The 27,356-nt window shown below is 49.2% G+C and overlaps 1 protein-coding gene across 5 annotated transcripts; it reads right to left on the bottom strand.

Annotated features, from left to right (window-relative positions):
• On the bottom strand, positions 1-26,702 carry CABP1 (calcium binding protein 1). Of its 5 annotated transcripts, none has more exons than XM_061465867.1 (7): positions 25,792-26,693; positions 8,850-9,026; positions 5,183-5,213; positions 4,359-4,502; positions 2,857-2,966; positions 2,320-2,467; positions 1-624 (listed from the first exon to the last, which is right to left on the bottom strand). In XM_061465867.1, the coding sequence occupies exons 1-7, from the start codon at positions 26,392-26,394 to the stop codon at positions 599-601; spliced, it is 1,239 nt and encodes a 412-aa protein (XP_061321851.1). In that variant the 5' UTR covers positions 26,395-26,693; the 3' UTR covers positions 1-598. The 5 variants fall into 5 exon arrangements, with proteins under 5 accessions (XP_061321851.1, XP_061321854.1, XP_061321853.1 ...); XM_061465870.1 differs by lacking the exon at positions 25,792-26,693 and adding an exon at positions 13,610-13,825; XM_061465869.1 differs by lacking the exon at positions 25,792-26,693 and adding an exon at positions 13,611-13,747 and having other exon boundaries at positions 8,850-9,036.
• Between the last annotated feature and the right edge of the window lie 654 nt (positions 26,703-27,356).

Below are 27,356 nucleotides of genomic sequence, written 5' to 3'. Positions count from 1 at the left end.
TCATTTCAGCGTGCATATTTATCGCTTTCTCCCCGCAAGACATGTATTTGAATGTACTCTTGGTAAACATAACCACAGGAGATGCGAAATACGTGCCGGGGAAGCATAAATAACTCCACACAGATAGACACACACACGTAGACAGCAAACACAGACACGGTTCACCAAGGGAAACCAAGAAGTGCAGAGCACGCCCTGAGGCTGCCACCAGTCCCAATGGCTTTGCTCTCATCCACCAAGCCAAGAGGATTTCTCCTGCTCTTGCTTTGCAGCAGCTGGTGGGAGAACAAAGCTGGGGAGGAGGAGTCTAAAGTTGCAAATATCCCATGAAAGCATCATGGCAAGTCCTGGCTCTGCAGTTTCCTGCAATCGTCTCCAAGGAATGGTTCCAGTTGTAGGAAGTTGCAAGTCTTTCACAGTGTGAAAGGGTGGAGGGGCATGGGGACCACCATGAGGGAGGAGCAGCAGGTCATCTTGCAATGTCCCAGTTGCAGCCAGCCGATAAACCTTCACGTGGGAACATCGGGGCTAGATGCTCCATCTAGGTCCTCTTCTGCCCTCTCTAAGGTGCTGATTCTTCTTTAGCTGAGAATAATCTTCAACGGGACATCATGCGAACAAACTCTGCAACCAGTAAAAAAGGACAGCCCTGAAGCAGAAGGCACCCATGGTCCCCAACCCAGCTCTCATTCCCTGGAGAGAGCATGCAGCCAGAGTCCATGCACTGCCAGCAGGTCTGTGCTGCTCCGTGACCAGCCCTGGAGAGCTCCCACAGAATGGGCTTTAATCCTCGCATTAGATATAGTGGCAGGAGCTCACTAGCAGGTCAGTTCCTTGCCTTGGACTCCCTCCCAGCTAACGTACAGTCCTGTACGCACGAGCAGCTCCTTGTGAGACACTAGGGCAAGTGTTGTCTCCTCTGTAACTGCTTTATAATCTTGGGAACACAGTATGGTTTCACAGTAAGCTCGCCACTTCACAGAGACGGCGTTGTGGGAAAGCACTAGTGCTTTGGTAGGCACCAGCATTTTTACAGAGAAAAGTTTACTTTGATGGACTTTGTGTTTTTAAAGACACAGGCTAACTGTATGGCTACCCTGGATCTATTTCTTCATCATCCTGCAGCTTGTGAAGTCCATTACGATTGTTCAGATGGAGTGTAAATGCCACCAGACATAAATGTGTTTTCATTCTGCACTTGATTTGCTAAGGAACTAATAGCTCTGCAAAGAGGAGGGCAGTGGAAATTACCCCCTTGACTTCTCCTTTTCCATTGATGGAGCTGTCCTTTGATAACTAAAGCAGTAACTCACAGAGAAAATGATACTGGGGTAGCATTCCATGTATTTTAGCTGTCTAACATAATTTAGCTGTAGGAAACAAGGAGAGCTACTGTCATGTAATCAGCCAGTGCATTAGAACAACTGCAGCTACAAGATACTTTCCAGGGGGACACTTCTAGTTTCTGAAGCCCTCAGAAGCTTCAGTAATCCTGAGGACAGAGACTCTGTGTTATGTGGGAGACCCAGGAATGCTCTGAGCCAAAAAATAGTCTATTTAATTTTAATTCTGTAGTTCTTCACTCTTACTGCAAAGGGATGTCTGGATTTGCACTAGGAAAACAGCAGCCTGCCACGCTCTCACACCTTCCAGCTCTTATATCCGCTTAGCTGTCTGCTATCAACTGCTTCCCTTGCCAGAAACACTGAGCTCTATTAATACTGCTCCTGCCATGGCTAATAGCACTCTGTTTTTCCCAAGTCCTTCTGGCATGAAAAGTGGGAGAAGAAATGAGGTATCTCTAGAATTTAACAAGACACCTCCGGATCAGATATCTGCAGTCCCAGTAAGCATATCTGGCATAAAGGCACAGAAACAAATTCTCTATAAACCCAGATAACAAGGTGAGCCAGAGGAAATGGAGGCTGCAATGCATTCTCCAAACCAATCTAGCCTCCTCACAGCTTCTGCAATAGATTTATTGTCCCATAAGAACAAGGCTGGCACAGCATGTGTGCACCCCAATCTCCTTCTCTGTGACAAGGCATTTCTCTTACCATGCTAGGATTATGAAGACCCAATTGAAAGTGAGATGCAGCAAGAGATGATACACAAATGAACACTTCAGCTGAGGAATTTCCTGTGGGGGCCAATGTTCTTCATTTCCTCAGATGACTACGAAAGAAAGTCTTGTGTTTTTCTCCATACTTCAGATACCTGGGCCCTGAGCATGCAAATCTTCCCTTCTGCTTCTGCCTCTGAGCTGAAACTCTGACTCACCCCAGAGCGGATGGACAGGGAGCGTTCATCCCTTCTCACCTTCAAAATCAACACGTCCATCTCCATTCAGATCCACATCCCGGATGATCTCTTCAATATCCCGATGGCCCACCTGCTGCCCTAGAAGCTTCTTCATGGCTTCTCGCAGCTCACTGGTGCTGATCTCCCCATCACCATTGGTGTCAAACTGTGAGTACATGAAACATACCATCAGGGGAAATACACTTAATGGATCTTGCTCTGGGCTGGATTTTGTACTGTTCTGCTGCCAGGTGCCCTGTTTTTCCTGCATTTCTTTTGTGTCCCTCCTTTTCCTCCTTTGGGTGCCTTTTGGATCCAGTCTGTTTTCTCCTCAGAAACCCCTCATAACTGCTGTGTCTGCACCAGCTTTCCTCTTCCTTGCCTCAAGGGTTCCCTTATCTTAGCGACTTTCTCTGCTCCTCCCTTGTTTCACACCTGGCTTGGCTCTTTCTCTGTCTTGCACTGCTCTTTCTCCTCCTCTCCCCCAGTGGGTCTTCTCTCCTTCCTGTCTCTTGTTGCTCACCTCTCTGGGGGCACACAGTAAGGAACACTCACCTCTCTGAAGGCATCACGGAGCTCTTTTACACCAATCATGTCTGCAGTTTCTGCTAGCAGCTTTGGTCCCATCAGCTCAACAAAATCTTCAAAATCCACATGGCCACCCACTTGGGACAAGACAAAACACTGTATGTAAGAACTCCATACGTTAGCCAAGCCTAGCACTCACTTTGCACTTCTGTGAGCCCCATTGGTTCTCCAGGAAGCAAAGCACAGAAGGTGCAGGACAGCAGAAGGAAAAGCAGAGTTAGTTTTACACTGTCTTTATATTTTCTGCATTGTGGGCTAGGTGGAATGAGCCCAAGCTCTTCCTTCCTAGGCTGCCAGGGTCTGTCACATCTTTATGGCATCACATACTAGGATTTAGAGGCTTGATCATTTGTAGTGCTTATAGCAACCCTCTGCTGCACCTGAGCCAAAGGGTACGGCAAGGGCACAGCATAATGTTCCTGCATGGCCTGGGCAGTGCCCTGCAGCAGTGGTGGAATCTTGCTCCATTAGCAGTGCTAATGTACGTCCAACTGCTCATCCATAGCATCAGTCCTTTTTCTTGTTTGTCCCTATTTAAAAGCTGGCAGTAACACTCTCAAATTCCTAACTGGTTATGTGCCAGGGTTATAGAATCATAGAATGGTTTGGGTTGGAATGGACCTTAAGATCATCCAGTTCCAGCTCCCCTGCCATGGGCAGGGACACCTCACACTAAACCATGTCACCCAAGGCTCTGTTCAACCTGGCCTTGAACACCGCCAGGGATGCAGCTTTTGTGTGTGCCTGGCTGTGTATGTAACAACTGTTTTCCTTCCCCTGACCATGTAAGTTGTCCTTTTTACATCATCATGTGTCAGAAACAATATGCACTAAACACCCTTTTTCCCACCTGGAGAGTAATACCCTGCACTGCCACAGACATGAGGCAACAAAAGATGGTGATGAAGGAGAAGGAGCACAAACAAAGTGAATATGATACATCTGTCACATACTTCCATGACTCCAGCAGCTGCTCCCATCTGACACTGCCAGCACAGCTTGCTCACAGCCCATCCCCAGGCACACAGCTGATCCACAAACCACCACAGAGTGAACAGCCCATCCATCACCCATCTGACCAAAGCTTCTCCATCTTCCTAAGCTCTTTCTTCAGTCTGACACCAGCTGACAACAGGTTCAATATGACAACACCCACAACCACTGATGTCTAACTGCCCGCATCAAGAGCAGTTTTATACCTGACAGCACAAGCATGAAGGACAACCCTTCCACTCACTGTTCCCATAGAGAACAGTCCACACAATCCCTTTGTTAAGCAAGAAACAAAGGCATCAACTCCTGGGGACCATAAACAAACAGAAAAGATGACAGGGAATGAAAATGAGAACCAAAAGAGGGAGTCTGGGGGAGAGAATCCAAAGGAAAAGAGCAGGAGACTGAGAAAACCCAACGCAATGATGCAGGACACAGCAGCAACAGGGAGGCACAGCTAGGTGGATGTTACTCACAGTTCATGTTGATCTGCTGGGAGAGCTCTATTAGCTCCATCTCAGTAGGCATGTAGCCCATGGTTCGCATGCAGTTCCCCAGGTCCCTGCAGTTAATAAACCCATCCTTGTCTTTATCAAACTCCTTAAAGGCTTCTCTTAATTCTGTGGGAGTAGATCCAGAAAGAACAATATTGTCAGTGACAGCTTGAATAACTCTTCCAAGAAACCTCCCCAGAACCAGCAGCACTTTATGAGGCCAGACTCCCTCAGATAGTCCCTCTGTTCCCTTTGCAGATCTCCTTGTGAAGACCAGTGACTGGAGCAATGTTAAACTCCTGTACCAGCAGCACTGCTGATCCATTCCTTACAGGATAGCTTGCTTGGACTACAAGTGTCACAAACTGATCATTACAAAACTGCACTCCCTAAAGAAACTGAAACTAGTAAGTTTTCCCAGCTTCTACCCCTGCACTGTATTATATAGCCCTCACAGTAGGGATTAGTAGGTAAAACAGCTTCCCTGGAGCCGTATACTATTGTATCACACTCTACAACACTTTCTGTGGGAGCTGGGGTGCACAGCAGTTCTCTGACAGCCAATATCCCACTACTTTACTTATCCTCCCACCCTGAAGAAGCTGGAATGGATGCAAACTCCTTCACAGTCAGCACTCTCATAGTTTTCTTTTGCTGGAGTTTCCAGGAATTATTCCAGTAATCATCTCCCTCCATTTGCCCCAGTTTCTGTTACCCACGGGGGCCAAGCTGGAAGGGCCTGCCAGTAGGAGCAGGTTTTCCCTGGGCAGGGAGAAAAGTGACACAGAAGAAGTGACAAATTTTACCTTCAATTTCTTCCGGACGCAGTTCTCTATCCTGCAAGACAAGAAAATATTACGTTAAAGCTGTCTGCTTGCCAAACACATAGTTTAAGAACAGCACTTATTGGTGCAAACAGTTCTGGGACAAGCCAGAAAGTGAGAGAAGGAACAAGAAGGTGATGACATGTTTAATACCATCTACCTGCCAAGGCTCCCCAGCTCTCCTCCCCACAGGCAGGGGTGTTATCCTGCACACTTTCCTGTGGTAGCCCCTCTCCCTCTCATCTGCTGACAGGGGGATGTCAGGTGCTCCCCCAAAACAGAAGAGACCTGGGCCAGCACAGCAATACGTGTGGCCTCCCTACCTGATGGTACTATGAGCACCTTCATGAAGCTCCTACATCATTCCTCAGCACCAAGACCTGGAGCAGAGCCTGTCCCTGCAGCAGTTATGATCTCTTCTAGAGCTCTGAATGCATTTCCTACTGCAGCTCCTGCTGACAGAGCCAGATCGAAACAGCCAGAAGCAGTTCCTGTAACCAGCAGGTCTATACAATCATCTGCTTGGATCACTGCTTGATACCTGTCCTTCTGGCATGACAGCAACAGCCACAAGCTCTCTTTCAGCCCACATCCCAGAGCCATCTCCTACAGTTAGTCCCCACAAAAAGGTAGGAACTTCTCCCTTCCCCCAATCTCAACTCCATATACAAGCGCATGAAGGCAGACACACGACACATACATCATCAAGGTCATCTACAAACAAAACAGGACAAGGATTCACCATGTTCAGGAAACACTGCAACTTCAAACATCCAATCTGAATTTCTTGGAAGAAGGGGAAGGATATAAAAGAGTATAGGAAAATTCCAACACTGCACCAGGAAGAAGAGATGAGCATGGAAATGCACTGCTTTCTGGTTTAAACGCCCTTTCTAATTCCTTCCATGGCTCCCAGGCAAATCCAAAACATCTGAGAATTTGGAAACACAGAAACACGATCTCTTTTGTCGTCTCACTCCCGGCTTTTCCCCTTAACCATGGGGAGTTTCTCCTTGCCTTCCAGGTGTCCTCCAGCCTCACCACATGTCCCTGGAGACAGTGCCTTTGATCAGTTTGAGGATGATCCTTTGTTATTTAACCACAGGCTCCTCTGGAAACTCTAATGGCAGCTGCTCAGAGTGCATAGCAAACTAGGACACACACTGGTTTACGTCTGTGCAGAAGTGGGCTGTGCCAGAGAAACGACCAGCTTGCCACTCATAACCTTCCCAGAGGCATCTCTGTGCTGGATGGAACTGTTGGAGCGCACTGGCTCTGCCATTTCATCCTTCACAGAACTGGTATTTTCAAACATGTCATCCCATTTGTTCTGCTTTCATCAACAGCAAGTAATAAAACAATTCAAACTCCTCAGACCACATGCAGGAGGCATTATTGCCCTCCTGCCTTAGATAAACAGCAGATGAAAACCACAGATGATCAGTACCAACACCTTGTGCACCTCATTCCAGAGTGTGCGGACGTCAATCCCTGGGGATCCTGCCGTGTGCCGACAGCTCAGCAAGGCAGCAGATGCAGGGTATGATTGCCATGGTGCAAAGGGCGCCCTGATGCACCCGCAGGGCCTGTGGTCTTGTGAGAGCAGCTGGGGTAGGACCCAGGCCTTCCTCTAGCACAGTTATCACAAGAGCATCGTCTTCCTCACTCACTGAAGGCCACACTGTAACCGACACAACTGACACATGCCGGAAGTGGGGGCTTCAGCACCAGCTCTAATTCTGCACATCAAGGCATTTGTGTTTGCAGGGCGCTCAGCAGATCTTTGCACATGCAGATTGTAGCATCAGAGAGCCACAGACTGCAAATGCAAAAGGAGGGGGAGGGCTTACGTCCCTCCAAAAATCTGACTCAAGCGATAACTAGCGTCATGAAGAGGTTTTCTGTTTTAAATTTGAAAGAAGAGCCCCTAAAATGATAAAGGAGGAAAATTGCTTGGGAAGAAATGGGCTGAATCACTCTACAGCTTTTGGAGAACATATGGAAAGAGGAATAAAACTCTTCAGAGTTTAGATCCTAGAGCAGAGGTGACCCCCAGAGAGTACATTATACATAATGGTTTTACCCTCATTTATTTCTTTTCTATGCACAATAAATCCTGTTGGTTTAGAGAGTAAGTAAAAGTAAAGCTGTTTATCAGATGCACTTATTCTACATCAGGGTAGTTACAGACATCACTAATCCTATTTTGGAGGCTTCTTAGGGCACTGTGAGTTTCCACAGCCTAAGCAGGATGGATACCTGTCCAGCTGTGAGCCTCCCACTAGAGAGCTGGACCTATCTCCTATACCAGGCAGCTCTGTGCATGCCAGCAAATGTGCTTGTGTGAGATTACTGTTTTGTGTTCTAGTGAAGTGGCACAAGGAATTTGTGATCACTCAGTGGCTGAAGGTTAGGAAGAACAAAAGCCCTTCTACCAATAATGACAAATAACGACTATTTTTTGTGTTGCTAGTTGAAGAAGGTGTTTCAGAAATAAAGCCCTAGGTGCCTCATAAAGCTGTAGATAACCATACCAATGCACAAGTAAGACAGAGATTTCTTACAGAGGCAAGAAAGCTCTGACTCTCAGGTAACTGGGGCGAGCTTTGTTTCACCACAGGAACATGGAATGCATCAGGTGAGTATCTGAAAATGCACATATTCATTCATACATATCCATAAAAAACGTGCTAATCATACGTTTGTCTATGTCTTTAAACTCATGCTAATGTAGGAATTAAATGTCTATGTAAAAAGTACAGTTTACTTCTTGTAAAGGTATAGTACTGAGGTGCATATCTATGTATATTTAACATGTCCAAGTGCATACATTTGAATTTACATACAAACACTATTTGTATTGTTTGGATATAAATGCATTCATTAGCTGCATAAGAACACATAGTTAAAATGGTGTGACTGAATGGGCAGATGTGGTTTTGCTATCATCTGTGTGTGTATACGGGTAATAGCTCCTGATAGTCTAAGCACTATCTGCAACAATAAGGACAGACTGATGTTCTTTGGTTTATCTGGCTGGGATTGCTGCAGTGTCAGGCTGGGTATGATAGCATGTAAGAGATAAGCATTTGGGTATCTATGAGGAGGCAGATGCATGCTTATTCCTGCTGGTACTGGTGTGCTCACTGTGAGCTGATAGGAACATTATCAAATATGGACAGCTTGTTCCCAATACGGATGCTCTGATTTGCATTTAAGTGGCTATTTAGGTCTTAAATGCCAATCTGAGCCTCTTGGAATGAAATGTGGATGTCTTGCTGGAATAGCAGCTTTGAACAGTGGACTCCTCCTGAGTCCATACGATTATGTAAGTCCTGAAGTCCTAAGTCCTCCTGAGTCCATATGATTATGCCTACTTGAGTGTAGGCTTGGATCTAACTTCCATAGCTGCATTTTTAGAATCCTCCTTTCTTGGTGCTTAGGCACGGGGGGTATCTCTGCACATCCTTCAACTTAGACATTTGCCCATGGTTGTATCTGCACTTGGAGCTGGAGCCGGGATGCTCAAGACCCAGGGCTGGGGGTTACAGAGCTCCACACAGATGGAGCATGTGGGCAGCTCCGCATTCCCCGCTCACATCCACATGGCTTTGCGCATGTCTCGCCCGGCTGGGTGTAACTTACGTACAGGCTGCCTGTTTTCTGCGAAGCCCTTCCTCAGGAAGATGCATGCTGGCCCCAGCAGGTTGTGCATGACGGCGCAGTTCTGGGCCAGCACCATGAGTGGACCCTGGTACTCGCAAGCCGACGGCCCCTCTTCACTCGTCTGGACAGCTTTATAGCACGTCTTCTCCTCATGGCGGATCTTCCCAGCCAACAAGCAGCAAGCAAACAACACAACAGAGGATGTTACCTCCCCGTCTCTCCCAGCCGTTCCTCTGAAGTTCTACTGAACCGCCTCGCAGAGACATTATTGCTACATTTCCTTCATCCGGTCCGCACTGCGTCCCCCCCACCGCGCCATGAGGATTTGTACAAAAGCAGTAAGTCCAGGAGTTCACTTCCAAAAGCTGACAGAAGTACAAGCAACCAGGAGAATTTCACTTTGAAATGACATCAAACTCTCAGCACTGCTCACATCTACCCAGACACAGCCAAAAGGGCCGTGCTCCCACTATCCGTCCCAGCGTTAACGATCCCTTCAATGGGCTGCAAAGGGCAAGCACAGCCCAACCTAACAGTACGTGTGCCAGCCTGTGCCCAGGGCAAAGCTGCTGGCAGAGCCATAACAGCGAGGGCACCCCCAGGAGACCAGGCAGAGCCTGCACAAAGGCACTGCATGAGGCTCCACATCACATTCCAGCCACACAGCATCACACGCTTTGTAATGTTATTAGAAGGCCATTTACAGCATCAGGTGGCTCTGCCAACTGCAGGGTCACTTCTAATTAGTTACATCCTCGGGGTCTCAGGCACTTACTGCACTGGCCTCTTCTAATCACTGACAGTCCCAAAGTGGAGATCAGGCACGGGCACCACATTTTTGTCTGTTTGCATCTGCACACGTCCTGCTAAGCTGTGGCTCCAGAACAGCACTGGATTTTATAAGGAGGCACTGCTTTCCTTTTATAGAAATGCATTTCCCTGGCTCTGCAAGAAAACTCTTATCCTGATATTCCCATGCAGCTATAAAAAGCCAGCACAACCCACAGGACCCTTGGTTTTATAGAATAAACATTAATCACACATCAGATTCCTCTTCAGGAATGATTCTACTTTTACAGACTGTACTCCCAGGGGTGATCAGAGAAGCTCTGTCAATTGTCATTGTCTCTATTAACCCTTTCCTTAAAGCCTGAGGTGCCTTTTCAGGCTAAAAGACCAGATATACACACATGCCCCATTCACACTTGTCCAAATCTATTGTATCTACTTGCTGCATCTGCCATGTGCTATTACATTGCACACATGGTTTGGAGTTTGCCTTTTTGTACAGTCTTATACCAATCTGCTCATGTATAATGTCATGTGAATATCAAGCATCAAAACAAAAACAACTCAAAAAGCAAGCCATGGAGAAAGAAAATGATGAAGCAGGAGAGCTGTTTCATTGCAGTCGTGGATGAGGAAGGAATCTGCCCCGATTAAACCTGACATACAGGACATTTGTCCTTAAAAACCTGAAAGATGAGCATCCATCCACAAATGGCATGTTACCAGCTCAGCTAAATGTCAAGACATCTGTGTTGAACTGCACAGCTTGGTGTTATCAGTGCAATGTATTTTCAAAATTATCAGCTTTATTTCCTGGCACATTTTTCAGTTTAATACACCAAATACTATGAATCACTTAAAACAGTCCACATCAATTCTGTGTTTAACTCCAGTGAAGCCACGTGAAAGACTGAATGCCCCACAGCCCCTGATGCTTGTTTGCTGGCCTTTCCAGTCAACAGAATTTCTTACCAAGCCACAGAGCAGCACTACATAACAGTCACCCCATTACTTTCCTGTGTGGAAAGAGATTGCCAGTTGATGAAGCAGTTGCCAAGAGCCACCAAGGATCCTGAGCAGACAACCCACCACAGCACCAGGACAAGGCGCATGGCTCAGTGAGAACCCAATAGGGGCTGCTGCAGCAGGGCTTGTGGCATTTGATATTTCCTCTGCCAGCAGCACCCCTTGGTTTCTCCTGCAAGTATCCCCACAAGTTCTCTCCACTACATTCCTCCTACAGCCCGGCAGAGCTGTGAAGCGAGCTGTGGTATGGGCACAGGGCAAAGCAATGTCAGCTGCCCATTACAGGGGAAACAGCAGCATGCATGACAAGGAAAATGCAAGGACAGGACTGGGAAGCTCAGGCTTTCCCTGTCCTTTCCCTGAGTAAAGGGCCACTACCCTTCCTAGCAGAGTCCAGCCCTTGGTTGTGTCAGACCGTCAGACTGCAGAGAAGGAAGAGAACAGGTTGATTTAGAGATGGCTGTAGTGGTGATGGGTGGCAAAGTGAGAGACCTGGACGCCAAAGCTTTTCCTTTCTGCACAACAGGACTCACTTCATTTTCCTGCCTGTGTGTCAGAGGGACTTCACAGAGCAGCAAGCCCAGAGGGGCTTCATCCTGACAGCAGTGCCTCTTGGAGGGAAGGGCGGCCAGGCTGGCTGCTGGCATCACCGGGGGGACACTGTGGCACTGCCACCCAAACCGGCATGGTACCCCTATGTCAGCTAGTCCCAGACCAAGCCAGCCAGTGCCAGGGAGTGTTTCCAATACTTCAGGCTGAAGCCATCTATTCAAGAGATAAGTCTGTGTCCTGGGTTACCTGACAGTCTGTAACCCAAAAGCAGCTTTCACACACACGTCTACAGTCCCTCCTCTTTACCATTTCATCAAAATGAGTTTGCCCAAGCTAAAATCTAAGAAAAAAGACTGGGATTACAAAACAGCCAAGTGAAGTTGTGAAATGTTAACCCAAACTATTCTGTAATTCTATGTTAAGACAGATCTGCAAAGCCTCCAGTATAATCATGTGTCGTGAGCAGAAGAACGGCAGGGACCCAGGACCTGTTGGGATGAGTGCCTGAGGCCTTAATACATGGTCAGCTGGAGTAATGTTTGAGAAATACTTCAATTCAGCTCTGCAACTTTCTCTCTGTAGTCCTGCCATCCCAGGCCTTCTAACTAGGCACAAAGTGCATTATTTGAAGCAGCTTTTAGGAATGAAAGCATGAATTACCTAAAAGACTGACGACAGAGCTCATACGTTCTTGAATCCATTTGGATTCAAGCAGCCTGGCCACACGTCATTCTTTAATTGCAGTCGCCTCGATCATGTTGAGCACAGCTGCAGCCAACGCCTTTTATTGCGAGTTGGAGGCATCTTACAAGCAACCAAATTGGTTTTTCATATGTGCAACATTTGGGTGAATTTCAACTACTTCTGCCTCTCCCTGAAGGTCACCCTGACTTAGGGAATGGTCTCAGCACTGCCTCGCTGCTCAGTGATGAATCCCCATCCTGTGTGTCCCAGCTCCCCCACAGTAGCACTGTGCTATTACTGGCTCCGTTCACAGCAGCTAAGGTAAAAGCAAACTGTTTCTACACAGAAGAGGCAAATCTCTGACCAAAAGAAACTCTCTGCTAGGGAGGTTCTCCACCCAAGAGGTCCCCCCCCAAGGGACTTTCCCAGGTGGCAAGGTCTCCCTGATGGCAGTGGCACTTCATTGTCAGCAAGGTCTCAAGAGACCTCCTCAGTGCTCTTCATTGCAATACTTAGGATGCTTAACATAACTTTTTCATTTACAAGGAGTGACTTAGCATAGCTTCTTGCTGAGTTGTTAGATTTGCAGCAGCAGCAGCAAGTGAGAACAGCGTGGCTGACAGGTACACGGTGCTTCAAGACCTTTCTCAGTGAAACAAGAAATTTTTCCAGGACATGTCATTCCCATTTCAATCTACTCCCTAACAGCAGCATCGTTCCTGAATCTAATTTGTCCTGGGATCACTGCAAAACCTCAGCACAGAGCAGACCATGGGTTGAAGCCTAAGAGATACACATGGCAGCTTGCAGATGAGCTCCAGCTGGGCCCAAGCATGTGGACACATGGGCTGTACTGATGCGCAACATGATGCACACACATGCAGCCAGGGCCCAGTGCATCCATTCACAAACAGAGGCGTGGAAAAACAGATCACAGAGAAAAACATGCTTCTGTACCCAAACACATACCAACAAAACCAGATGTGCGCGTATGCAAGGATGGATTATATATAAAATACATGTATGCCTACATACAGATGTCAGTAAGGATGTCCACCAGCAGGTACGCACACACAGAGTGCCGTACAAGCAGGGCTCCGTGTATGACCCTATACACTCACAACAAACCCTGCACGCCTGCTTACACACCTCAGGATGTGCACATAGAGACACAGAGCACGAAGGACACACACGTATTTCAGATGGGCTCATTAGGTGTGCATACTCTTGCATACCAACGGAATACATACACGCACCCATTCCCATGTACATGAAGAGATGTCCCTACAGGAGCGACACAGGACTAGACTCATGCAAACACCTTCCAACTGAAGCACATGCACACAAACTCACACATACACACATACATTAAGGTGCCCCTACAGAAGACGTGTGGCAGCATACTATGGGCATCGACAAGCGCAAGCTTGCATGTACCCAGAGGACTGCTATGAACACACACACAGCGGGAGACAAGCCTACTCCTGTGCATGCATACTCACATATTGATTTACACACGTTATGGCTCTAATGGCTGCTCTTGCACGAGCAGCTCTTACCAAAAAAAAGTCTGGTGAAAAGAGCTGAACCCTTGACACACACCTCTATGTTTCTCCCACCTCCCATTCCCTTCTGCCCATCCCAAGAAGCAGGGCTGGAAACACACAACGCACTTTGATTCAGGGAACATACCTTTTTAGAGAGGTTTCTCAGTGGAGACTTCACACAGTTGCCCATAATATGTTGAGTCTGCCTTTCCGGTGGACTTGGTTATAAAGGAACTGAAGCAACTGATCCCATTAAAGGTATTCCTTGGGAGCAAAGCAAGAAAGGCAGTGCCAGGCAAATCCAAACAGCTACTGGCTGCTGGGGCTTCCCTCTTCAGGGAGCTTTTTCTCTCTCTGCCTCTCTCTGTGTTTTTACTTTATGTTCACTTTCTTGAAGAGATGAAGCAGGAAGGAGAGGGAGGGGAGAGAAACAGACAGAAAGAGAGGGAGAGAGAGAGAGTGAGAAGGGGAGAGAGAGGGAGGCGGGTGTATAATCTACATCAGATTAATGTTCAAATCCCTCCCACCCCCCTCAATCTCCAGGCAAGATTGTTTCACTCAGGGGAGAGGGCTGATTCAGGGAGAATTAAAAGAGAGACGCACAGCAAGAAATGATTTCAGTGATGAGTTCAGTGAATCCAGCTAGTTTGGGTGCACAGAGCCTCTGAACATCGCATCCCTACCCACCCCCCTTCTAACTCCTCTCGGCTTTTCAATCACTAAAGAGCGCGGCTGGCCAGAAGGCAATCCACTTAGGGGCTTGGAGCAGACTCCAGAGCTGGTTTGGAGCAGAAATGGACCATTTATCTGGGTGGGACCTGTTTCAGCTTATAAATAGCAGAAGTCTCTCATTCTTTTCCTGCCACGGAGGAAGCAAGCCTGGAGGCAGCAGTCCGGGGGCCCTACAACACTCAGCCCCAGGCTAGTAGCGTTTAACCACAAGGGAGAGACCTTGAGCCAGTCTTGCGGTAAAGTTTCTCCAGCTCTGGAAGTACAAGTCAGCTGGCGGTTTACCTGCACGAATCTGCCAACGAGGGGCTCGCACCTGAATCCTAAATCTGAGCAGCCCTAGGCTGGATAATGTGAAGTAAGGAATTTGGATGTCATATCCATCCCTTCCATTGCCAAGCACCCGAGTCCCGGAGACACACCAAGGCTAAGAGGCTCATTAAGCTACAGCCAGCTCCGAACTCTGGACTTAGGCCTGCTGTGGTAACAGAATAACCTCTGAAAGAAAAGGGATGAGTCCCCAGTACATTTTCCTCTGATCTCAGGCTGAACATGAAAGCATTCAGTCTGAAAAGAGATTTAAATGCATTAAAAACTCACCATCACACCCAGGCAACAGGATTTGAACAGGATGGTGAATGTACCCTTAGCTAGGAAGCGACAACAGCTGCAGCTCCAGAATGATAAGAAGCCATGGCACGAAGAGCTACCTCCTTCAAGACCTGTGAAGACCAAAGTGACACTGATGCTATACCATGTCCATGCAGCAGGCTGGTTGGACTCGGGTGTTCAGCTGAAAGACTTGACAGCCTTCTTTGCAAGTATGGTTCCAAACAAAAGACTTCACAAAGACCTAACCCATGGACTGAGTACTTGCACCACAGGCTTTTTGTGCAGAAGCCAAAGACTTGCTCTCCTGGCAGCTAAGGACGGCGAAGGATGACCTGTCAATGTCACAACAAAGCAGGGATTTCCCTGCTTCCATCCTGATGGTGCTGTGGCAAATTAAGAATGATTCTAAGGTGAATTGACAGTTTCTTTACAGCTTAGAGACTTCTTCCACCTGAGGAGATGAGTTTAGGAGTCCAACCATGACAAGAGTCAACAAATTATCCAGTTCCAGTCGCAGCCATGTGGGACAGTGTTTCTTGCTCTTCCTTGGGCTAACCACTTCCCAAGAGCAAAGGCAGTGGAACAGCCTCCCCCCAGATCCCCTCAATGCCTTCTTCACTGGATGGCCTGGAAAGGACCTGTACAAAGATCCACAGGCCCTCCAAAGAAAGAAGCTGCAGTAGCAGATACTGGAAGACACCCCTTGCACCAGGGCAGACTGAGAACAGGACAGAAGGGATGGGGAAGCTCTGGTCTGGAAGATCTCCATAGCAGAGCCCACCCATGGTGGGTTGGAAAGCAGAACTGCTCCTGAGCTGGGCCTGTCTCCTGCTGCCATAGTTTGAAGACCCCTGATGCTGGGGAAATGTACAGTCACTCCCTGGGGGCTGTGCCAGCCCTGGGCCTCTCAGTGGGGGACACTGCAGGAGGATGCTGAAACTCTCAGCTCTTCTCAAGACTGCCATCTTTAGCTCTATTTCTCCTTCCCCTCTCGAAGTAGATAGTGGGAGGCTGATCTACCCTTGGCCAAAGAGCTGGTCGTTAATAATGTCCTCTGTCAGCTGGAGCCATTCCCCAGGCTCCTTGTTTATTGACGAAGTGCTTGTCTCCCTTGAGCAGAAGCTGCCACACAGCAAGTGAGGCGCCTGGGCTCCTTCCCGAGACAAACGACTCCAATTCCAGAGCAGAGAGGAGAGAGAACCGCCTCCCTGCTGCTAATGAATCTCCCCTGACAGGCAGCGTGGAGGCCAGGAATGCCCTGCAATTCAGAAGTGCCCATCTCCTGCATCGTCCCAGACAGAAAAGCAGAGCAATGGAGTCAGGCATCTCCTGCCAGCAGAATCCATCACAGCCCCCAGACTGCTATGGGATAGCTTTGGAAGACGGCCACTGAGCGTGTCTTACAGAGGCTCTAAAAGTCTCCCAGCAAAAGCTGAGACGGTCATCCTCTAAATACTCACTCATACCAGAGCATTCAGAGCCAGCCACCACGGCACGCTGCCCTGTCTGCCTGCTCTCCTGCTTTTCTTCCCTGCAGTTGCAGGCGGCTGTGTGAAATGCACAGGTCAGAGTGAGAGGGCTGAGACCTCCGCCGGGCTTGGCAGGGAGTTTGCAGTCCAGGAAGAGAGGTGATGGAAGCCTGCTTGCACCACGTTTGCAGCACAGTCACAGTCCTTCAACTCCACAAGAACTCTGGCAGAGCTGCAAGGGGCCCAAAGGATGCGATTGTAAACGATTTTCTTACCTCCTTATTTACTCTGGATCAATTGGGCAGCACATCACAATCCAGCAGACAGACCTCTGAGGAGGAAAATCACTGTCTACATTGGAATCTTGTTCTTATCACCACCACACGCAGCTTAGAGACAGGCAGGAAAGTGGAGTTGGCAGAAGGGTCATTAGAAGATTAGGTTAGAAGGAACATATTTTCTCCCTCCCTCCAACTGAGGCTGCTGTGAGAGAACAGGATGCTGAGAATAAGTGTGTCAAAAACATTTGTGTGTAGGTGCTGATCTGTGGGCATGCCTATATCTGGGGTAGTCAGTATGTGTGTGGGAGGGCTGCACATGCATGTATACTGGTTTACCCACACTGTTCTTTGTGGCAATCACACTGTTCTCTTAAGGTCTGGGGCTCTGCTGTAAACTTTCTAAACACCGGCAGGAACTTTGTGAAATGCAGCTCTTGCCTATGGGCCCACATCCCTTCCTCTCCCCTGAGGTCCAAGGTGGAGAGCAGAGACCCCAGTGGATGTGGTCTGACACAGAGCAAGGTCCCAGCTCACAGGAAACAAGCATTTGGCACATGGACTGACCTGAGTAGAGCAGGGAGGCCGCTGGGTGACTTGGCATTGAGCAAGGAGTGAGTTAGGTGGTTTAATAGGTGGATTCTTTAAAAAGCAGCAATGCTGGGCTTTGGGCTGGCACCTTTGGCAGAAATGCTCATTTCAGAAGAAAATGTTGGATCCCACCACAGCTAATCACTTGGTAGCTGCCAGAAACTTTATCCAATGGCAGCAAATATCCGACAGCCACAACAGAAAGAACAAAAGTCAATCCAAAACTTGGGATTGCTTATCAGAGGGTAGCTTTGCTTGGCAAACATTTTTCCATTGGAAGTATGGATTTGTACAGGAAGACTGTTCAGATGCCAGGCCTGTTTCTGTGCACAGTCTTTCCCTTGCTGGAATACTGTATCGGTTGTTCTCAACACAAAACAAACTGCAACGAGGCAAACTCAGTAGGTAGGAGAGTTAATCTCTGAAGGAGTACATCCTAAAGCAGGGAGAATTCATTCTTAGCATCGTTGCACTGAAGTCCATCACAGAATCAACCAGCTTGGAAAAGACCTTTTACCTAAGAGCCCGTTGCATGCTTCAAAGATTTAGTATTTGAAAATACATCACCTCATTTAAATCATCTAACAGGACAAGAATTTTTGGTCTATTTTTTGGTCTATTTTTTTCCTATCACAGAATGGAGAGTGCATCTATTGATCAGTAGCTTTCAAATCTGCTCCCAACCACCATTTAGCTGGTGGCTATAGATTGATATTTTGCAAGAAACAACCTAGTCTTGTTTCCTAGTCTTGTTTTCTTGTTTTCCTCAGCTGAGCCTAAGCATTTGGAATAGTTATCATCCGCCTATTGCCAGTGTTGTCAAGGGCCTCATTTCCAAGCTCCCCACTGCTGGAACGTGCACTGGCACTTAGAACTTCTGCAACTGGCTTCCCCTCTTGCTGCTGTACATTGAGTTGTGTCTTCTAACCTTGAATGAACTTTGGATGGTTCCGTATTCCAGTCAGACAAGTACAGGTCCATTTCACAGGGAGGCACCAGCAGGTACTGGTGGATGCAGTCCAGATCCTCATCTAGGGGGGAGGAATATTTCTGCAGAGAGTTTGGGAACTTTCTTTGCTGTCAGCTGTTCCAGGAAGAAAGTGTTGCTGACTCATGCTGTGCATAATATTCTCCTCCATTAGAGCAATTGGATCATATTCAATCACAAACAGAAAGGTTATTAAAAAGACCAAGGCTATTTTCCATCTCGCTCAAGGTAACAAAGCCTGCACTGTCAACTTCTGTTTAGAACAGCTTTGCCTGTAATTAGCTAGTTTTATTCTGTGTTAGATGAAAAGAGATGGGAATGTGCCATCTGACACCATCCACATAGATGCGGTCCACGCGTTTTGCACTAGTCCGACTTCCAAGTCCCTGCACAGGAAATGTGTTGGCCAGAGCACAATGTGCTATGGATATTTTCTGCTTTCAAGATCATCAATGGGCTACAAAAAGACAAGTACAAGCTTGACAGCCCAGAACTGCTCTGCCAATTTGCCATGTACACGCAGTACAAAGATTGTTCAAAACAAACTTTACATGGTCCCTTCTTTTTGCTCAGGAATATGAGAACTGTGAATCACTCTGTCCATCTGGGACTACTGCAAGAACAGCCAAGTGTGCCCTGGCTCCCTCACCTCTTCTCAAGTAAAAGGGAGTCAGTATTTGGCTGACACACTGAGGTGCTACTGAAAGCATGGATGTGCAGAGGCTTGGGAACCAATACTAATACTAATACTACAAATATGGCAAAGCAACCCCGCACCTCTGGAAGGATCAAACTCTGTATCCCCGTACAAGATCTCTGACTGTCTCAACACAGCCGGTCACAAACTACCTAACCCCTTTTGGCATTATTTCAGCAGAACATAGGGGGGTTGCTGGCAAGTTTTCTACTTCCTGCCTTCAACCATTGTGACATGATGCTTCACAGCATCACAAAGTTGCCTGTTCCCTTCCAAGAACAGAGAATGTATTTTGTCTGTGTGGGATGAAGCAATGCTGTATATTCTTTCCGAAGATGGCTGCACGGTGCAAGGTACTCCAGGGGAGGAACGGGTGGGAGAAATATTAGAATATTGCTAATGACTTCATTCATAGCTAGCACTGAGTTCGTGCTCTTACCCTGGTGCAGTAAGCTACTGAAAAACTGGATATGACCATACAAGCTACGACAGCTGTTTTGTCTTTGTTTCTAAGCAGGGCATTTGACTGAAATTCATGGGCATTGCTGTTGCTCTCTAAGGTCACAGGAATGTCAGGGGATTATTGAAAGGGAGCCCAAAGTTAGCTAGGCGTCTTTTACTGGATGCACACCATATAGCTGCTTGTTATCGGAAATCAATACCACTCGTGGACTCATCAGGGAAAAACAGTTACTGAAGCTGGGATGCTACAAAGAACCACAGCTAATTCGGCTGACAAACCTGCAGCTCAGCCACTGTCTCTAAAGCAAAAGTCTTCTCTGACACTTTGTTCAAACCCAGTATGCACAAAACAAAAACCAAGGTAGTATAGGATGGAATATAGATGGAATGCATAGAGTAATTTAAATGATGATTAATATTGAAATATTTTTTCTCTTAAAAGATAAGCCAAATCTACCCAGGTGGTTTGTGTATTTCAGTGCATTAGATCATGCTGCTGTATATTTTATGAACGGAATATTTAATGACTGTTCTTTTAGCTTGGTTTTATTTTAATATCTTTCTATATCCTTTTAAAACAGATCTGTTTAAAAAGTAAATCACTGGCAAAGATTAATGTTTGCTGGCAGACCCAGCGCAAGCAGGAAGCTTATCCATTGCCCCTCAGTGGTTCTGTATGGCTGGCTCACATCCCTCAAGATCTTTATAAGCAATAAATGTGATACATTTTTCTCCAAGCTGAGCAAGGTGGTAGTAGCCGAGTGGATGTGCTCAAGTGGAACAATGTTTTTCTGTCCATTACATATAGGAAACACAAGACGTACCTTGGAAGGTATGGTGGGTGTCAGCAGACAGGGATGTACACACACAATCGATTGTTGTAAGCACAGGAGTGACTGCATGCACATGTACAGAGGAGGGTGCAAGCCCCCCAGCAGCAACTTTAGCAGAGGCTGCAGGCACACAGGCTGTGTGTATACAGACAAGACACATATACAGACGCTGTGTCAGGCTACATGCACGGACATGGCTGGGGCAACACATACAGGGATGGAAACACCGAGGCCATACAAGCCCCATGCAGGTACCTGGACCCTTGTGAATATGTGCTTGGCAACGAGCAGGACCAGTGCTCTCCTACATCACGGCAAGCAGGCGGCTTTCTCCAGTCTGACACGCTGACCGGGCAGAGGCCAAGCCCCAGCGGGCCCGGGGCGGGCAGGGTGTGCGCTAATGCGGTCCCGCCGCCCGGGGCAGAAGCCTCCCGCTGTCCGAGCACCCCGCGGCAGAGGGCGGCCCCCGAGGACACCTTTCTTCCTCCGGGCCCTCTGAGGACCCATAGGGGCCGGACTAAACCTTCAGAGGTGCCGTCAAAGAGGAGGAAGGGTCGGGTCAGCGTCCGGTGTTTCTGCCTCCTAACCTGCGCACCCACGGTCCGCGCCAGCGCCAGGACTGTGCAACGGGATCAGCATCACTGCAGCAGTTGGTCACTGTCAGCCAGAAGTCGTCTGTTCACCCCAAATTACTGTGCCGATGTAACACTGTAAATGAGGAGCTGCTTTGCCACAAGCCCTGGCATGCCGCTGCTTTACCTGCCTTACACCATGGTACAACACAACACGCAGCTCCTGCAGACCCAGACCCTTCACCTTCGCCATCCCGCAGCGCAATACCCGAAAGTTTCCATGACTGGCGTCAGCTCTCCAGCGCAGCCCAACACACTGCAGCCTCCCCTGCTAATAGACGGGGCAGCTGAGAGCTTCCTGTTCTGAGCCATTCATCACTTCCATTACTGAACCCTTGGCCAGAGCTCCCCGCTCTCTGCGGGTGCAGCTCCAAGCATGTCCTAATGCAGCCGCTGCTCTTGGGCAAAACTCCCAAGCATCAGCTTGGAGTCAGAATCAGCTGCAGCTGAAGCCACTGGAGGGAACAAGGTCACCCTGCAGATGAGGAGACAAGAACGGAGAAGCCGGACAAGGCACTTTTTCCCTACCCGCTTCCGGCTGGTTTAGAGGAGAACGTTCTTGACACCTGGTTCCTGCACAGGCAATGCAGGGACACATCCTGCCCCAAAACAGGGACCACTTCTGTCATCCTGATTTACTGTAAGGTCCTGTTAAGACATGGTATGAAGAACTTAAGCCCATGAGCAAAGGAAAATGGAGCAGGACAAGAAAAGGAAAATGATACAGGAAATGCAGCAAGATTCTTTCCTATTTTAATGGTAATGTGGATGCTGACATTAAAGCAGGAATGGGAGACGGGTGCAGATAGGAGAGGCTTTTAACTCCCTGTACAAATAGAAATACAAAAGCCCCTTTGGCCACAGTGCTAACAGCAGAAGCCTGTAAATATTTAATGATTCCCTACAGCATTGTTTGACCCCGCTGATCCCCATGCTACCATAGGCAATTGACAGAAAACTGTTGGGGAATCACTCCACTGAAAAATTTAACAGTCAGGCAGGGTGTGAAAGCTAAACGGCTCTGAAAATGGCCAGGTCTCACATGGCAGGATCTCTTACAAATTAATATTGCATAGCAAAGGCCCAGAAAAAGGTCTTCTTAAAGGTTCCAGCTAGGCCAGTGATGTGGCACTGTGCTGCAGTGCCCGTACTGTGCTGTACTGTGAGCCCGGTGCCAAGCTGCTGCCACACTGTGGGTGCTGCTGCTGCATTGCCACTGCCCTGGGAATCCTGCTGCCACAAAACTGCCACCCCACGCTGCTGTCCCAGTCGCTGTGCTGCTTTTATCACACGAATAAACTCTGTCCTGCTGTCAGGCTGCCACCTCACCACCATCCCAGCTGCGGGGGATCACTGCTCTTCTGCTCTCATGGACATGCAACTGCTCAACACTGCAATGTTCTGTAGCCACGCTGCAAGCACTGTAGGACTGTCATGCTATTCTGCTCTGCAGGGGTTATAGAATGCTCCTTTCACTTCATGACGCTCCTTTACCACTTGGCCATTCCAACACTATCCTGCTACCAGGCCAAAATTCTATGAAACATTCTCCCCACGCTCACTTTTCTTGCCACTTTCCCACTTTGCTGCATTATCACACACGCACCCCTTGCCAACTACACCCGTGAGTCACTGCACTGCTCTCACACTGCACTGAGCCACTGCCACTGCAGGGCCACTTCAAAGCACTGCTGCCCCACTGCCACATGCATCTGATAACCAGCCCATACTCACACGGCACTTCCGTCATCAAGTCGGTCTGTGGTGTTGCTCTCGTGCTAACTCACAGCCGTGCTTCCAAACCTGCAACATGGTGGTAACACTTCACTTGCTGCCTTCTGCTACAACGGGATGGTGCTGTCAGATCAGCATAGCCTTTTGCTAATATCACACCAGAAGTAATCACTGCTGTATAGAATAGCTCCCGCCTGGAATATTGTATTACTACATCATTAGACTGCTAAACTCTTCTGTCAGGCTACAACACTACACAATTATCACACCCATGCACTGCCAAACTGCTACTGCATGGCACCAGTATCACATCTCTGCTCCGCCACAGGATTGCGTTACCACACCACCGCATTGTCAGTGCTGTGCTCTCCAGCACTGTGTGCTAACCCAGTGTAAACTCCACAGCAGAGTGTTTCTCTGCAACTGTCTCACCGATCCAGTGTGCAAACATGTCATTAGGCTAAAATGACATCCTGGCTTATACTAATACATCATTCAACTACCCTACATTTGTTAATTCATGTACCACTTAATTACAAAATGGTAAAATGCCCTAAAAGAGTATTATTGTTTTATTGTACTATATTAGAACATCACTGTACCAATATAGCATAAGCTTAATTAACAAAATATCCCCGCATCCTGTATCCTGGCAGTATCTTAGCATTCTCCTGGAGTGCATACCCACAGTGCACTATATTGCTGTGCTGGTTACATAAACACAGCACTTCTGCTTTTACTCTGTCTTTTTTTCTGCACAGCTTCAAATCTGTCTCCCTCAGACACAACCCTGTAGTCCTGGGCTGCTCCTTTTCGCTGTTACTGCAATAATGACATCCTCCATGAAGTCATCCCTGCAATCTTTTCTGCATTTCTGATTGTATCACTGTAGTGTCTGCATCTGCGACCACAACACTGCACCACCACGGAACAACAGGGTGAGGATGTTTCACAGCTGTACAGCCGGAGCAAGATATACTGGTGCTGCTGGACCACAGCGCTCTGCTGCTGCAGATACGCATCACTGTGCTCCTCTTCTGCTATGTGCTGCAAAATTACTGTTTTAACTGTTTCACAGTGGGCTGTGTGGGCTGGAGAGAAGTTCTTGTATTAAATAGTCTGCTGAGCTGTTGCACTCTTCTAATTGCAGCATGGAGCAGACTGGTGCTACAGCGCCTGCAGCCTTACACTGCAATCCTGGACACTTCTGCACCTATGACCCTGCCTCAGCCCAGGGTGCAACTTGGGCTCCTGCAGGTTGATGTCCTTGCCCATTGCAAAACATCACTCACATTTTGACACAATGCTTAGCATTTGTTTCTTAACTCACAGAAATAAAACTTCCATCATCCCGTTCCATGACAGAATTCCCACAATTCTTATCTTTAAGCCTTTATTCATCTTAGGATTTTGATATCACTACAAAAAATCTTCACATCTCCCTCCCTGCAAGCAGCTGTTTGTGTATCCTACATCATAGTTCCTTCTCGTATCCACAAATCAGCTGCACACCCCTACTACAGCTCACTCCTAATAGCCAGTCCCAAATCCCCACTGGATGTTTGTTCTCTTGTAGTTACTTCAAACAAAGCAAGTGAGAGATGAATACAGAGAGAAATGGGAACAAATAATAGTATGCTCTAAAAGAAAGATGTTGGTGTTTGTTTATAAGCACTGGTGCAATGTACCCAGTGAAAAGAAGAAAACTAGAACTGCATCTCCCCTTTTCTTAAGAGGCGTTGCTTAGCACTGCAATTACATTTTGCTAAGTTTAAGGCTTTAAGAACTGTCTCATGACATCGGGATGCAAACGGCAGAACAGGGAAAACAAAGATGCTGTGCAGGTAAAGACTGAGTACAAAACCAGAGAGGTTTCTGTGAGCGGAAGCCCTGACATGGGTTAGTTTGTATTTCTGATACTTTGGGGACATACAGCTGCACTGACTTACAATCTCTTCTCAGACACATCTTTACTTTCCTCAGAACTACAGGTACAAAATCAGAGCTGAGCCCATGGATTGCAAAGCCTGGTGCTGGAAGGAATATGGCTTTCTGTAACCTGGATGAGCACGAAGCCGCTCACCAGGCCCTTCCTTATTACCACTACAATGTCAACCTAGACTTCTGGTACGCAGAGGGTGGCACTCGGTCCAAGTTAAACACAACCAGAACATTCATCAATAGCAGACTGTCAGGAAGGATGACAAATTGTCCGGGGAACAGATGTGCTTTGATTTTTCTCTGGAGAACTCAAAATGAACAGAAGTAGAACGTACTTCCTGACATCAGATTAAACAGATACAGGTGTATTACCCCCTTCCACCCCGTTACAAAAATTCTTCTCCGTCTCTCCATAATCTTAATTTGAGCCCTGCAACCCACTTTAAAATAAACCCAACCCAACGACAACAAACCCTACAATTCTGGTTTCATTGATCACTTCCAGGGCTGGAATTTAGCCGCCCAGGCTGCTGGCTTATACCTAAAACTGTGCTTCTGGGAGATTGCAGTTCCATTAATCTTCCTGGAGATTACATCTCCCACTAACATCCCTTAAATGGCTCTAAAAGAAAATTTCAGGCCAGTCTCCCCCTCTGCCTTTTCATTTTCAGAGGGTAGTCCTGTTGGGTAATTTCACTACCAGAAGCAGCTAAAAGCAACAGCTTTGTACCAAAAGAGCTTGCAAACACCGAAAGCATCTGTTTCATCCTAACATAGTGACTGCGAAGGCTTCAGAATTGGGTCAGGATTTTTTTTTCCTGCCGTTCTCCCCACTACCTTTTCCTGACAGCTTCTGCCATAAGAAATGATTCATCTGCTGATTGTACAGAAATGCACCATAAGGGGATGTAAACAAATCAGCAAAGCAAGGCGGGGAGCCAGAGAGATAGAATCTAATAAGTAAATACATTTTAAAGATCCGCTTCTCTGACTCTCACCCTTAGCAGGCAGAGCCACAACTTCCCCCGGCGGCAGGGAAAGCACCGGCACTTCCCCCGCCAGCACCATCGAGAGCGCCCTCCGCAGAGCCCGGCGGGGCGGGCGGGCGGCCGGGGCTGCGGGCGGCTCCGACCCGCGCCCTCTCCCCGGTGCCGGTCCCGCAGCGCCCCGGCAGTGCCGCATCGCCGGGAGAAGTTCGGCAGGGCGGCCAGGAAGCAGTGCATTTACCGCTGCGGGCTGCGCCCCGGGGAGCGAGGGGCTCCAGAACGAGGAGGCGAACATCCGTGAGCTGGCGGGAGGAGGGGGCGCGGGGGGAGCAGGCAGGGAGGGACGGAGGGGGCGAGAGGCGCTCTGCCCCTTACCTGGCCAAAGACCGAGCTGAGCATGGGGTGCAGCTGGTGGAAGAGGGGGTCCGCTTCCACCGACCGATCGCTGCCGCTGGACTTGGTGGAGTACTTGCTGCTGGATTTGGACAGAGGTGAAGCGCCTTCTGAGAGCTTTAGGGACTCTCTGCTGGACCGCTGCCTGTGACTGAAGAAAAAGTCCTCCTCTGCCTCCTCCCCATCCCTGTCTGAGAGCTGATGCTGGTCCTGGGGGTGCCCGTGGCTGGCGTGCGGCGGAAGGTGGTGGTGATGCCTGGATGTCCGCACTGGTTCCTTGCCGCTGCCTCTCCTTGGACCTCCTTCCGCCGGCTCCGGCTGGCTCTCCCCCCGTCCATGTGACAGCTTCCCCGCGCCCCTCGCTCCGTCCTCCCGGGCGCCCGGGTGGCAGAGCGGCCTGCGGGCACTGGGCTCCCCGGGGAGCGGCTCCTGGCTCAGCTCCCTCCCCGCCTGCCCGCCTTGTCTTCTGCCGTCCCGGGTGCGGCTGCCGCGGGGCTGGGGCTGGGCGTCCGCAGCCCTCCGGCTCCCTGCCGCCTTCAGCAGTGAAGTGCGGGACTCGCTCTTCGCCATGGAGGAGCCGCTCATCGCGGGGCCGCTAGAGCCGCATCCCCGGCCGGGCGGAGCGCTGCCGCTGCGGGCAGGGCTGCGGCGCGCCGCTCACGGCATGTCCTGCGGAGACCCGCTTAAATCCCGCACCGCGGCCCATGTGACAGCGCAAACAAAGGCCGCGGAAGGAGCGCTCCGGTGGGGGTTGGCGGGCACCGTTCCCCCAGCCGGGGCTCCCCCCTCTCCCCCGCCCGTCCAGGTGAGCCCTGGCCTCCCCCCGCCGGGGGCCGGCTCAGGCCGGGCCGTGCCGCCAGGCGAAGCGGCGCCGCCGAGGGGGTGCGGGCGGCGGCGGGCGGCGCTCCCGCAGCGCGGCGGGCGGGCAGGGCCCGGCGGCCCCAGGCACGGCGGGGAGGGGGGACCGCAGGACCGCAGCCCCCCCACCGCCCCCGGCGCGGCTGCGGCGGCCCGGAGCCTCGGGAACATCGCCCCCGGCGGCGGCGCGGCGGGGGAGAGCGGGGACAGCGAGGGGGGGACGGGGGATTGACCCCAAGGCATCTCCCGGGGAAGGAAAGAGCTCGGTGCCTCTGCCCTGCGGGCTGCCCGCACGCGTGCCCCTCGGCCGGCGCCTCTGCCCCAGCACGGAGAGTCAGCCCGGCACTGGGATCCGGCCCCTTGTGGGGGCCGGGGCCCACCAGAGCCCCCCGCCTGGGTGCTCAGCCTGCCGAAACGGGACCGCGGCGGATACGGGCTGGATAGGTCAGCACCTCTAGGTCTTATCGTTCTGAGGGGACTCAAGTCTTGATCAGAACTCCGTATTTCCCAAAGTTCAGGAGAAGAGGCTGGGTGCTCAGCCACTGGCCCACACAGGAAGTTTTGATCCAGCCTTGGAAACAGATATAGAGGCTCATCATTAAAAAGGATGTAAAAATGAAGGAGTTTGTACCTAAAAAGCACATCATTCAGCATCTTTGTAATCAAACACAGTTAATTAAGTGGCAACA

The sequence above is a fragment of the Pezoporus flaviventris genome, unplaced genomic scaffold, assembly GCF_033815535.1.
Source record: "Pezoporus flaviventris isolate CSIRO_AGI_PZ_B2104156 unplaced genomic scaffold, CSIRO_AGI_Pfla_v1 ptg000041l, whole genome shotgun sequence".
Lineage (NCBI taxonomy): Eukaryota > Metazoa > Chordata > Aves > Psittaciformes > Psittacidae > Pezoporus > Pezoporus flaviventris.
Note: the sequence above shows the minus strand (reverse complement) of the source record. Positions and strands in the feature narration are given on the sequence as shown.

Coding starts and splice junctions, on each gene's coding strand:
- CABP1 (XM_061465867.1), bottom strand. CDS start 26,394: ATGAGCGGCTCCTCCATGGCGAAGAGCGAGTCCCGCACTTCACTGCTG. Junction 4,503..5,182: donor GCGTCCGGAAGAAATTGAAG/GTAAAATTTGTC, acceptor CTACTCCCACAG/AATTAAGAGAAGCCTTTAAG. Junction 2,967..4,358: donor CCAGCAGATCAACATGAACT/GTGAGTAACATC, acceptor TCTTGTCCCAAG/TGGGTGGCCATGTGGATTTT.